Below are 12,777 nucleotides of genomic sequence, written 5' to 3' on the forward strand. Positions count from 1 at the left end.
ATATATACACAATTAGTAAAATATATATATAATATGTATATATTATAAGTAAATAACTTTAATTCATAACTTGTGACGTAGAACATGCGCATGTTAAAATGAGAATGAACGATCGCGCATGACAGCAGCTGTTCGTATTTGCTTTTATTCATACGGTACTAAACATGGTCGAGGATGATCTATCTTGTTTGACGTCCGCAATTCACAACAATAAAGGGGCGCTGTCTCTTTTTTCTAACTGTCAATTTACGGGCGTGTTACGTGGTAATTAAAGACTGGCATTTAAATATTCATTATAGATCGGTTAGATGACGCCAACGGCAAGACGCCGTGATTTGACAGGTCATGGGGGCCTGTTTCGGCCGATGTTTTGCCAAAGTCACCGACTCATTATCGTACAGGTTAGATACTATTGTAATAACCGTTATATCTTCTTTAAAATGATGCTAAACACGGTGATATATCTGCATCTTTATTGACAATAAAACTTAACTATATCTATCATTTTTTTTTTTTTATTATTTTCATTATTTTTACATTTCGTATAATACATTTTGTGTAATAATAAAATCATAATTTTCTCAATGTTTTTTGGTAAATTTTATGTATTATTTAAATTTAAGGTTGTATCACAGGCATACAGGCATGTCCTGCCAAGGAGACGAACAAGCTGAGGTAGATATTAGTTGTATTGTTTTTTATTTCAATCTAGTGTACACTATTTTTTATTGCATTTTGTTTGTGAACGTTAATGGCGCCTATGGAATATGTATGTTCTCTTCTTGAATAGCAAGTAGCATGACTAATTTGACAATATTAATGATTAAAGAATATTGACTGTATAAATATGTTTACTATGAGATTAGACCGTATGTTTGTATTTAACTAATTAATCTTATATTGCATGTGATTTAACCGAAAGTGTGATATAGACATGATAATAAATTACATGAAATTTTTTTCTTTACATCAGAAAAAAGAAATTGTTAGAAATTGTTAATATGATCTAAAAATAGAAAATTGAACATTAAATTCATATATATGTATATATATGTATATGTGTATATGTATATATATGTATATATATATATATATATATATATATATATATATATATATAATATTTTTATTAATTTTGTAGTTTATAGATGGAGAAGAAGATAAAGAACAACCTAAAGGATCAAAAACGTAAGAATCAGAATTCTTTTAATCTACAAGTAAGAGTTCTGTATTAATTATAAATTTGATCCTTATGCTTACTGGACAGTCTGTTATCGTTTCTCTCCTTAAAGCAATTTAAGGTAATTTAATATTTTGAATTAATATTGATGATATAGATTCTTTAGAGGAAATATTAAGTTTATATTAAATTTGATATAAAATTTAATATCAAGAATTTGATAAGATCATCAATATTTAAGGTATTATATTTAGTATAAAAAGTATACACACTAGTCAAGTATAATTTATTGCATGCATATAATTTTTACTTTCTGATAAAGCTACATTTGCCTTTCATCCTAAAATATAAGCATCTTTCGATTGAAATCAAATAAATTCTTTAATTGTACATTATTTAACTCTTAGTAAAAGAGAGTGAAGCGTATATTGTATGAATTTTGAAAGGGTATGTTAATAGCTTATGCAACATGTATACAGCTTTGCAAAAAAAAAAAAAATATAGCATTCTTAATAGAATATAAATTATTATTAATGCTTTACATATTCTAGTTTATATATTTTATAGAAAAAACATGGAGTTCCTGTGACTTTAGAGTTATTAGACGAAGGGGGATGGCAAAGAGGTTCTAACAAATATGCCAGGTTAAATTCTAGAAATGATCCTTCTACGAGGTATATGTGGTCCACTTTAAATAATGTAAAGCTTATTATGTAAAACAGTAATACAATTTTTTTTTAATAATATCAAATCTATTAGTTCTGGTTTAGATACGCCACTACAAATACTTGATGTACGAAATTTAATGAAACAGCAAACTTGTGTTTCCTCTACACCTGGCTCCTCATTAGATCTTGAATGGGAACACGAAGGTAATTCGTTATATTGATGATGCATAAAGTATTAAATAGTATAAAACTTTAAAATGATTGTTTAAATATATTCTTTTAGGGTTGCCACTGCCAGTTATGGATAATGATAAAATTAGTACTGATGGATCACAAACTTCAATTAATAATAGTCAGCCTTCTAGTTTGACAGCATCTCCCTGGTCTAGAGTATCAACACCAAACAGTTTAGAATGGGATCCTGTAGAAGCAGATATGGTATGTGTTGATATGGAGACTGAACAGCTTTTGACTGAGATAGAACGATTAACAGATAGGGCTTTAAAAGAAACAGGCGAATGGACTAATGATAGCTGATAGAAGATCCATTTGTATTTAAGAGGATTGTTTGTATTTTTCTATTATATAAAATATACAACACGAGGGGGAAGGTGGGAAGAGAGAGAGAAAAGTGTAAAATAATAGATGGCAAAAAATGTTCTACTATTTTCATTTTTCTTCATTAAAATAATAGAATTTAAATTGTTGCAAATTATTTAGATTCTAAAATCTATAAAAATTGATAAAAAGAAATTTGGCAGAAGAAATTCAAAAGTACCATGACCAGTGATACTAAACATAAAAAAGAAAAAAAAAACAGGAATATAATAAATATTATTATTCTACAAAATTAAATTATACATATAAGCAAGCTTATAAGGATAAATGATAAATGTGATAAATGAAAAATGAATTTATTTGAATGCCAATTGTATTTATACAAAATATTTGTATGGCCTAATTTTATCATTTAGTGTAAGATCTCAGTTTTGTAGTCTATGCACGTTCATATATTTGATAAGTTTATACGAAAATGGAATTGTTGAAATAATTTTTAACAGACAATAACTTACTTCCTACGGATTAATCCATATTTTTGTCCATTAAATTAATTTCGAGTAATATTTTTTACTTAATATTATATCTTATATATGTATGTGTATTGACAAATATCCAAAGTTATTTTATTTTAGTAGATGTACACACACACATTTAGTATCTATTTTGAATTATATAAAACTTTTTTTTTAAGAACATGGAGAGAGAACAAAGAATCTCACAAAATATTACTTTAAGCAAAGCATATCATGTATGTTGCAAAACAATATTTGAAATTGTAAGTTCTACTATTCCAATAATTATCTACAGATGAAATTATGATGAAAAAAGGAATAATGCTAAAGCAAAATTCCTTGTATTTGCTTTACATTAAAGCTTGGATTATTTGAAAAAAATATATATAATGGATATATATATATATATATATATATGTATGTATATATATATGTATATATGTATATATATATGTATATATATATATATGTATATGTATATATATATATGTATATATATATATATATATGTATATATATAAACTTTAATGTAAAGTAAACGTGACAAACTGTGGTATTATATAAACTAAAGCTTTTAAAGGAAGGTGCTAAAATTCTAACACGTATTTTATGTAAAAAGTACATATGGACATATGGATTATTTTGTGGTATTGAAATAAGAGATAATTTATTTAGTTCTTGAGGAGCTTATCCGACTAATCAAATGTTTTACCTAAAATAGACTGCTTTCGATAATACACATTGATATTGCATAATTTTTCAGTAATTGCATTTTATGCACATATACATATACTCAGAATGTATCACCACACAGGTGTTGATATGTTAATGTTTACATAAAAGAGAGAGGAATATATAGAAATATTCCCAAAATTGATAGATCATTGCCTCCCACGTAATTATTTTACATTATGTATGTTGAACACAGAGATTCTAAATATTTATAGAAAATAAAAAGAAATTGATGTAGAATGCCTTAATATTATCATAATAGAAATCTTCACTTCTTAAGTGTTAATGAAATTAGCTGATGGAATATCTATGTTTAACTTATATTTTTCAAAATTGCATGCAGATTATTGAATTAATTATTGATTTAATATTGTTGCAATAAAAAACTATGATATACAGTTACAGTAATGACAATAGTCAAATATAACGTCATTAGCGCACTTACAGATCAAATAAATTTCAATATTTTAAACATTAATATGTACTATATGCGCTTAAATGGGTTTTTATATTGCATTAAGCTATATTGTTACACAGTAATAATAGTTTTATTTGTTTAAAAACAAAACCAAATATTATGAAATGTAATATTTATAATTACTACAAATGATAATCTCTAAAGGAAATTTCACAAAATATTTGCCTCTTATATGATTTAAAAAGAAATAATATTTGTTATATCTATAAAATTAAAAGAAATAGTATGAAGTTATAATATAGAATTTTTACAAATTTAAATATAAAGTTGCTACATATGATTGAGATTATAAAATGTTGCATAAAATGATACATATTATTTTCGATACAAAGTCAGTAAATTTTTAAAATATCAGGGTACTATACATCAATATAAATATTTCTAAGTTATTCTTAGAAAATATTCTTAGAATTTTTACAGTTTTGTATTTTATTTTATTACTTTTAATCGTGACAATTTTTTGTTCAAATTTAGCAGAAAATTATTTGAACCATTATAGGGACCAACAATTATTTGAGTATTAATTAAAATAATTCTTTAATTTAGAAAGTTTATTATATATTAGATAATAATAATATACTTTACTAATTAATCAAATACATATTAATTCATTTGTAACTTCTAATCTCAGCAAATTTAAGTACACATATAGAAATTTGTGCATATATATATATATATATATATTATTTTTTAATATTTGTTTCTCTTATTATTTGAAATTTCAGTATTATTTTTTTATTATGATATTAAAAATGAAAATTGACCATATGCTGCACAAATATCAGCAAATATTACAATTATTTGATCTGCTGTATAACCCTGGGCAACATCACTGGCATTAAACGTAAAAACTTCAAGTAATTGTATGCAATTATATTTTATGTTAAGGAAATTGATCATATTAAATAGTACAACCTTTTGAGATCAATGTTATATAGAACTTGATCTTGAAATCCACGAAACTAAGTAATGTGATATATTTTTTTCTTCGTGTGTAAAGCTTTAGGAGTAAGCATCTTGGCAATGTATAGTACATACAAAAATAAAATATATCCTTCTACAAGCAGCACAGAATGTGTGCGCACAAATTAAATTTATCGTATATTGAGAATATTAATAATGATAAATGTTACGATCGATCTATTTATATGCTTTAATAATATAACAATAAAATATTAAAAGAGAAAATTTTATGTTGTAAGTCTACATTTCCTTTATATTTTGATTTGATCAATGTAAAATATAATAAATTTTCGTGAAACTTAAATTACATTAGATTGAATGAAAATACAAAGGAATACATAGTCAATTTTATTAGACACATATGAATACTTTAAAGTATTTTTATCAATTTTTATAGAATATCAGAGATCAAGAGAGGTTATTTTTGATAAATATCGTTATTATAAATGATTAATCTAGTTAATATTATATACGTTACGTTCCTTCGTTTTCTTTTTTATGTAATCGTACAAATAATAACACAATGAAACAATTTTTTTTATATCACCATTTTACATCACTATTATAAACACATCGTTATCAGAAAAATTTTCATTTCGAATTATATAGAACGAAGTTAGTAACGAGTTGGATAAGTTAGAAACGAGTTCGATCTGGTGGTATTTCCCCCACTTATCTTCTTATCTTAACTACTATATATTTAGATTTCACTGACTTTGCGTTGATATTGGTTGATATCTTTTGAACAATTTAGCAGACTTCAGTTTATTATTTTTCCACGGAAAGAACGTATTTTTGGCAAAGAGCCACGTCGATTCGGGTAAAAGAAAGATTTCTCGTTTTGTGCTAAACGAATCTCATGGCACATTATAAACCGCCACGTACACAAAGGAAGATGTGAGCAATGTAGACGATCGTGTATTACGTCAGTTTATAAATCACAAGTATTTAAATACATTTTGATATCAGATTTCTTATTTCATAGAGATCATTTGAAAGTACTGACTTTCCTTTAATACTTTTTAACCTTCAAGCGTGACACGGTATGCTGAAAATGTCATTCGAGGGGAAATATAATGTAAAAAGTCCAGGCAAGTTTTTGTTATTTTTAATGGCTTTTCTTTCCTAATCTTTGTAATATATTGAACAGGTGGTTTTGTGTTTAATGTCAATATTAAAAATGAAATAATATTGATTCATATTACAGCTGTTAAAAGATTGATGCGAGAAGCTCAAGAACTTCATGAAGCGACGGAAGAGTATTGCGCATATCCCTTAGATGATAATCTTTTTGAATGGCATTTTACCATACAAGGACCACCTTCTACTGATTTTGAAGGAGGCGTTTACCATGGAAGAATTTTATTACCACCTGAATATCCTATGAAACCTCCAAATATTATTTTGTTAACAGTAAGTTAATTTTTTATTTAATGCCAAAAAATGATATTTATTTCCTCAGGCTGATATGAAAAAAAAGGGAATTATTTGTTTTAGCCAAATGGTCGCTTTAAGATTAATAAAAAGATTTGTCTAAGCATTTCCGATTATCATCCTGAAACTTGGCAGCCATCATGGAGTATTAGAACAGCCTTGCTAGCATTAATTGCTTTTATGCCTACACCTGGCAATGGAACCATTGGATCTTTAGATTACAGTATTGAGGAAAGACAAAAGCTAGTTAAAAAGTATATTTAATTATTATAATTATTTTTAATGATTAACGAGTCATGATCTTTAATATCTTCTGTGTATTTGTATCATTTTTTTTTTATAATTTTAATATTTCAGATCATTGGATTGGCAATGTGAAAATTGTGGAAAAGTGGTGAATTTGTTATCCAAAAATACAGCAAAGAAACCTATTACAGAAGAGGAACAAAATATGTTAGATACAATAGCTCTAAAAGTACATGCTATTATTTTGTTACTGTATATGTTGCATTATTTTTGTGTATTCATGGTTTAAATTTATATAATTTTAAATAGGTTGACGATACACCCACACCTGAAACAAGTTTTGCAGAGAACACGGACAATGTTAGTGGAAGTGAATTGAGACGTCGTACGGAAACAACTTTCAGTGAAACGCAAGAAGCTCAATCATCTGTGCATTTAAATCCTCAAATAGAAACAATGTCCTCTTCGAATGACCTATTTTGGAGTATTCTAATAGCAATTTTAGCATCAGCGATCGTTCTACTTGCTTTGCGACGATTCTTTCTTATGTAAATTACTTTGCTATATATAAAACACGCATTACATTTGTAAGTATGTTAACAAAACAAAGGTAAATTTTATACACATTTGATGAATAGCATTTTTAAATATAGAATGAAAAATTTATACACATTTACACATTAGTATATACACTTTAAAAATCAATACATACGTATACATACAAACACAGATCTATATTTGTTCTTTAATATTTAAATTAATATTTAAATTGTTGCTTATTATACAAATTACACATTTGCTTGAATCTTTATAATAATTTGTGTTCATGTTATTATTATTATTATTATCATTATCATTATTATTATCATTATCATTATTATCATCATCATTATTATTATCATTATCATTATTATCATCATCATTATTATTATTATTATTATTATTATTATTATCATCATTAACATTACCATTATCAAAAATTGGCTGTTCTATTTCTAGTCTTTCAAATTTCAGCTATCATATTGAAAAAATGAATACGAGATGAAAATATACTTTCCATGTATTAAATGCATTCTCTGTTGAAATGTTATTTTCTGACGAATAGTTCGTCATTTATACTTAACATTTTATTAAGATATTGATGTGTATAGTTCATTAGAATTAGAGAATGTAGATATGAACAGCATTTAATTTGTTTGTACTTTCAAAAGGATATTGTGGAATCCTGTAACATTAGCTAATGATTGCATTGAATTGAACTTTGAAACATTGTATTCACCTATTGGTGTATAACACATTATATTAATAAACAATTTGTATATGTGTGCACGCATACATATGCATACTTATATTCAGAGTGAAATGTATAACTGAAATCATTCGATATTTTTTATTGGGTTACTTCCAGTTATATGTATCACCTTACATTTATAATACTGTAACTATGTATTGTTAACTTACAAACGAAATGCTTCATGAAGTTGTTGTTAAAAAAAAAAACAAAAAAAAAAAACAAAAAAAAAATAAAAAGTAAAAGAATTGTACCAAAGTACATAAAATATAAAGTTAATGATAACGAAGATACAGAAGGTGAATTATAAAATGTATGATGTATTTCCTATTATCCTATGTATATATGAAAAGATAGAAAAATCAAAGGGAAGATGTTATTGCATAATTAACTATTTGCGCACGAACATATTTGTTAAATATTTAACGAGTATTTTAGTTGAGAATATTAAATCTTCCTTCACGTGTAATATTTAAATATCACTATGTTAGAAAAAGATCAATAGTTCAAGTACATGACACTTAGGATATATGATAGAAAATGCACCACAGATATAATGCACACATTATGCTACTTGTAATCAATGTAACTTTTACTTTGACACGCTGTTTTGATTTTTGAGCAAATTAGAGCAAATTATTAAACAAAGATACGACACCCTTAGCCTCTCAAAAAATAAATAAATTGCAAATACATTTTTTTCATTGATATTTAATCTGCTATCCATTTTAAGGCTTACTAAATGTAATTTTAAAGATCTTTTTTTTTACTATTGTCTATTTCTTTTATTTTTTTCTTTTTATCGTAATAAACTCGTACCTTATAATAATTCATTGTCTTTTAGTATTTTAATACGTGCTTTTGGTTTATATCGTATAGAACATAAAAATTATAAGTGGAAAGCAAAAAGCTGATGTAAGAAAAAATAAAATACATAATACTAGAGTTCATTGAGAATTACTATCTGAACCATTTGCATTTTAATAAACGTACGAACGTAGCTCGAAAAGTTTTGTTGAAAATCGTGTAAATGATAGGATTTATAGTGGAAGATGCATAACCCAACCATAAAAACGTGTCTGTTATGTGCCGCGGCACAAAACAATTTGGACAAATGGCAAATATAATGTTTAATGCAAAGAATGGTGCCCAGCAAATTAAAAATGTAAAGAATACCAATCCAAGAACTTTACTGGCTTTCTGTTTGGAAGCTATCGCATTTGCAGCTAGAATCTTTCCATTTGTTTTTCCACTTAACAATTTAAGAGATCTAAACAAACGACAAAGTATAATATTATTCTATATTCGAATTTACAAATTTAACGTTATTATTAAATTATACGTATATGTTTTATACCTTGTATTTTCGCGTTCGGTCGAGGAAGTTTTCGTTGAAACAAATTTTCCAATTAATTTCCCAAGCGATAGATCGTCATTTGAAGTTTCCGCGATAAATCGCGCCCTCTTTCGAAGTAATTGTACAGTCAATACGTAAGACAGTACCATAACGATTGTCGGTATATAAAATGCAATTAAGGATCCGAAGATGAAAAAAATTCTGTTATTAATGGCACAAGTCGTTGTTTCCGGCATTATGTTTTTCGGATCGATCAAGCCTACGAGATATAAATTTATTTTATCGAACGTCGATAAAAATGAGTATCTATTTTATCGATAGTTCAGAATATATTGCATATGAAATCTTTCTTTTTTTAAGTTCGTTTCTCTTTTGTAAAATACTTCGCGAATTTTTTTTTTTTTTTGTTTTTTATTAAATTTTCCCAATCAAATGTAATAACTTATAAAAAAGTTATTCCTTTTACTACGTTTCTCGAGAGTTTACCTAATACGGTGATAAAACTGGACATCAGCATAGCTAGTAACCATACGGTTGTTATTTTAAGGACAACGAGACGTTTCGTATAGGTCCTTCGCGTTCTTAATGGGTTGCGAATGCCTACATATCTGCCCACGGAAATGAAACACATGTGCATAATGCTCGCAGAACATGCGAGAACGTCGCAGGTCACGTAAATGTTACACCAGACGATGCCGAGCGGCCAATAACCTAAAATCTGTCCTGTGATGTACTTTAAAGGGGTATTAAAAGGGAAATAAAATAAAAAATAAAATGAAAAAAATAAACTCACCTAAAAATCCAGGAATAGCACCCATTGGCATTACGAAAAGACTGACGAGAAGATCGGCAATTGCGAGAGATAATAGAAAATAGTTGGTTAAATTGTGAAGCCTTTTGTCCAGTACAACGGCTAAACAAACCAAAGTATTTCCTAAGCCACCAGCTATTACTATGATAACAGAGACAAAAAGGAATCTCCAATCAGTTCGACGAATGGCCACTGTTGATTTTCGCGAACAATACAATTCTATATCGTCATTATCGACAATATTTCTTTGATCGGAGCAGTCCAGGATCTAATAAAAAATGTTATTCTATATTTACAAGATTCCATTTACGATTAATTATGTTAACGTAATTAATAGAACTTTTTATTTACTAATTTTTTTGGTTTACTTTTTTCACAATAGAATTGTGTACATTTTTATATCGTTTTTATATTAATTGTGTTAGAAAGTATACATAAATTCCTTTTTTTTTTCTTTTTTTTTTTTTTTTTATTACTATGCGATACATATTTTCTTTTTTATTTGTCGTCGAACAATATTTGATTTCTTGTTTACCTCAGGTTTGATGCTATTCGAAACGCAGCCATCGAAGTTCGTTATCCTCGATAAAAAGATACCCTCGATGCTGGTTTCCAATTTATTTAAAATCAATGACACGTTCACTTGACAATTGGTGTAATTGCATGATCTGCATAGTAAGTTCGTCATCGGTATTATTGCGTTTTCCATGACGGCACAAATTCGATCTAAATCGATCGATTCGGCGGCGATGCACTCTTTCATGGCACAGTCGTAAAGGCTCTCATTACAGGAAGTTCGATGCAACGTCAGAACATTCGTCCAGGATGTTAAATTGACTTCGTTCGAACGCATGATCTCTGACAGCTAAATGTATTAGATCAAGTATTAGATCAAATATTAGTATAGCGTAATTATTGATTAACACACAAAATATAATATAATTATAATTATTAATTGACAAACGAAAAGGAATTGATTCGATTTTTGTCCGAAAAATGATTATCGAAACGAATCTTTTAATTTAACAAATTTTAGTTTCAGTAAGTAATTAAGAGGAAATTAATTAACATTAAAAAAATTACATTTTAATAATATATATTTGTCGACTTTTATTTTTCTTTTTTTATTTTCTATAAGAAATTGTTATCTTTTCAAAGAAATCTAACGAATAAAATCGATAATAAAATAAATATTAAGTCACTATCTTTTTCAATATCACTATCTTTTATTAATCGGTGTGAATTTTGTTGATAATAGATCATGCATATGTTGCACATATTATAGGAAACGCATGCACATCAATTGATCATTCCAAAGATAGATCAAAGATATCTATCATCGTCGAGATGCAAGACTGTTTATTTTCGCGAAATAAAACATAACACATAACTGAACTTACAAGTATCCTCTCGTCCATGTAAAAGCGATAATATTTTTACTTACATAATTCTCTCTCTCTTTCTCTCTCTCTCTCTCTCTCTCTCTCTCTCTCTCTCTCTCTTTTTCTCTCTCTCTCTCTCTCTCTCTTTTTCTCTCTCTTTAAAGTATTTATAAAATAAATAATTTTCTTAGAATATTGTATCGTCGTTCAAGTAGAAAATAAAAATCAGATTATAAATGATCGTTTTAAAAGAGATCTAATTTTTTTTTTACATTAATTCGGATAATACAGTAAGAATCGTTAATCACTTTTTGTTTTTAAAAATGTACTAACGTATTGTAAGCGACAGAAAAAAAGGAAGAGAACATATATACATTTTTTAAATATTGTATATTGTTTCTTACACGTCCGACAAACGATGAACGTACAATTTTTGTTTAATTCCAAAATAGCATATCGTTTTTCGTTGTCTCTTGTTCGATGGAAGTTTGAATTTATTATTCGTGAATCATACAATGATGATGATGATCGATCGATCGATCGATCGAACAAAAGCGCGAAAAGTAAAGGAAAAAACAAAGGCGATAAAAGAAGAAGAAGAAGAACAGGAAGAAGAAGAAGATAAGCAAACTTTCACTCGCGAAAATGAAGCAAATGTAAAACGTTCCGAGAAACAGTATAATTCCGAGGCGAGAGGGCGACGATCGACGTACTAAACTACATGCAGCTTGTCAAAGGTTATTTTCGAGGGGGGAAACGAAGATAGATCCAGGAAGAGGAATATGGAAGAAGAAGGGGAGAGGAACTCATAGAGCGAAAGAGGGAGATAGAAAGGGAGAGATAGAGAGGGAGAGAGAGAGGGAGAGAGAGAGAGAGAGAGAGAGAGATAAATAGATGAAATAGTTTCGAGATCATACGTGAGACTCGTTAAAATAAATATTATTATACGATAAATGAGATTAACTTAATAAATATAATTATTAATAAAATAATTTTGTTTTGGTTTTTTTTTCCACATTCTCATATATTTCCATTTATTAACTATATATTTGTCCATCTATTTCTATTTATTTCACATAGCTGCAATCCTCTCCAAGAAGGAAGTAGGTATCGTTTCTATATATACAGAGTGACTCATGTAAAACATCACAATTTATGTATT

At 27.4% G+C, this 12,777-nt stretch overlaps 3 protein-coding genes across 10 annotated transcripts; 2 read left to right on the top strand and 1 right to left on the bottom strand.

The window, feature by feature from the left end:
- The first annotated feature begins 100 nt into the window (after nucleotides 1–100).
- On the top strand, nucleotides 101–3,308 carry LOC118444782 (uncharacterized). Of its 2 annotated transcripts, XM_035873401.2 has the most exons (7): nucleotides 102–401; nucleotides 624–675; nucleotides 1,142–1,188; nucleotides 1,268–1,301; nucleotides 1,748–1,854; nucleotides 1,940–2,052; nucleotides 2,132–3,308. In XM_035873401.2, exons 1-7 carry the CDS (start codon nucleotides 346–348, stop codon nucleotides 2,383–2,385), a joined length of 663 nt encoding a protein of 220 aa, XP_035729294.1. In that variant the 5' UTR covers nucleotides 102–345; the 3' UTR covers nucleotides 2,386–3,308. The 2 variants fall into 2 exon arrangements, with proteins under 2 accessions (XP_085515803.1, XP_035729294.1); XM_085659677.1 differs by lacking the exons at nucleotides 1,142–1,188; nucleotides 1,268–1,301 and having other exon boundaries at nucleotides 101–401.
- LOC118444779 (ubiquitin-conjugating enzyme E2 J1) lies at nucleotides 2,184–8,313 on the top strand. Of its 4 annotated transcripts, none has more exons than XM_085659676.1 (6): nucleotides 2,184–2,286; nucleotides 6,129–6,185; nucleotides 6,302–6,507; nucleotides 6,592–6,782; nucleotides 6,886–7,003; nucleotides 7,084–8,313. In XM_085659676.1, the coding sequence occupies exons 2-6, from the start codon at nucleotides 6,140–6,142 to the stop codon at nucleotides 7,324–7,326; spliced, it is 804 nt and encodes a 267-aa protein (XP_085515802.1). In that variant the 5' UTR covers nucleotides 2,184–2,286; nucleotides 6,129–6,139; the 3' UTR covers nucleotides 7,327–8,313. The 4 variants fall into 4 exon arrangements, with proteins under 4 accessions (XP_085515802.1, XP_085515800.1, XP_085515801.1 ...); XM_085659674.1 differs by lacking the exon at nucleotides 2,184–2,286 and adding an exon at nucleotides 5,754–5,991 and having other exon boundaries at nucleotides 6,080–6,185; XM_085659675.1 differs by lacking the exon at nucleotides 2,184–2,286 and adding an exon at nucleotides 5,754–5,991.
- Nucleotides 8,305–12,362, bottom strand: 5-HT2A (5-hydroxytryptamine receptor 2A). 4 transcript variants are annotated; one of them, XM_035873387.2, is made up of 6 exons: nucleotides 12,044–12,362; nucleotides 10,769–11,098; nucleotides 10,216–10,501; nucleotides 9,909–10,145; nucleotides 9,423–9,681; nucleotides 8,305–9,335 (listed from the first exon to the last, which is right to left on the bottom strand). In XM_035873387.2, the coding sequence occupies exons 2-6, from the start codon at nucleotides 11,084–11,086 to the stop codon at nucleotides 9,026–9,028; spliced, it is 1,410 nt and encodes a 469-aa protein (XP_035729280.1). In that variant the 5' UTR covers nucleotides 11,087–11,098; nucleotides 12,044–12,362; the 3' UTR covers nucleotides 8,305–9,025. The 4 variants fall into 4 exon arrangements, with proteins under 4 accessions (XP_035729280.1, XP_085515798.1, XP_035729279.1 ...); XM_085659672.1 differs by having other exon boundaries at nucleotides 9,909–10,133; nucleotides 12,020–12,362; XM_035873386.2 differs by having other exon boundaries at nucleotides 12,020–12,362.
- Nucleotides 12,363–12,777: the final 415 nt, after the last annotated feature.

This window comes from Vespa mandarinia, chromosome 10 (genome assembly GCF_050613455.1).
Source record: "Vespa mandarinia isolate Hongniang chromosome 10, ASM5061345v1, whole genome shotgun sequence".
Lineage (NCBI taxonomy): Eukaryota > Metazoa > Arthropoda > Insecta > Hymenoptera > Vespidae > Vespa > Vespa mandarinia.

Excerpts from the sequence above, each read along its gene's own strand:
- LOC118444782 (XM_035873401.2), top strand. The coding sequence starts at position 346 with ATGGGGGCCTGTTTCGGCCGATGTTTTGCCAAAGTCACCGACTCATTA. Across the intron at positions 1,189-1,267 it reads CAACCTAAAGGATCAAAAAC|TCTGTTATCGTTTCTCTCCT; the intron begins GTAAGAATCAGA and ends CTTACTGGACAG. Across the intron at positions 1,855-1,939 it reads AGAAATGATCCTTCTACGAG|TTCTGGTTTAGATACGCCAC; the intron begins GTATATGTGGTC and ends CAAATCTATTAG.
- LOC118444779 (XM_085659676.1), top strand. The coding sequence starts at position 6,140 with ATGCTGAAAATGTCATTCGAGGGGAAATATAATGTAAAAAGTCCAG. Across the intron at positions 6,508-6,591 it reads CAAATATTATTTTGTTAACA|CCAAATGGTCGCTTTAAGAT; the intron begins GTAAGTTAATTT and ends TATTTGTTTTAG. Across the intron at positions 6,783-6,885 it reads AGACAAAAGCTAGTTAAAAA|ATCATTGGATTGGCAATGTG; the intron begins GTATATTTAATT and ends TTAATATTTCAG.
- 5-HT2A (XM_035873387.2), bottom strand. The coding sequence starts at position 11,086 with ATGCGTTCGAACGAAGTCAATTTAACATCCTGGACGAATGTTCTGACG. Across the intron at positions 10,146-10,215 it reads TGCTATTCCTGGATTTTTAG|GACAGATTTTAGGTTATTGG; the intron begins GTGAGTTTATTT and ends AGTACATCACAG. Across the intron at positions 9,336-9,422 it reads ACCGAACGCGAAAATACAAG|ATCTCTTAAATTGTTAAGTG; the intron begins GTATAAAACATA and ends TCGTTTGTTTAG.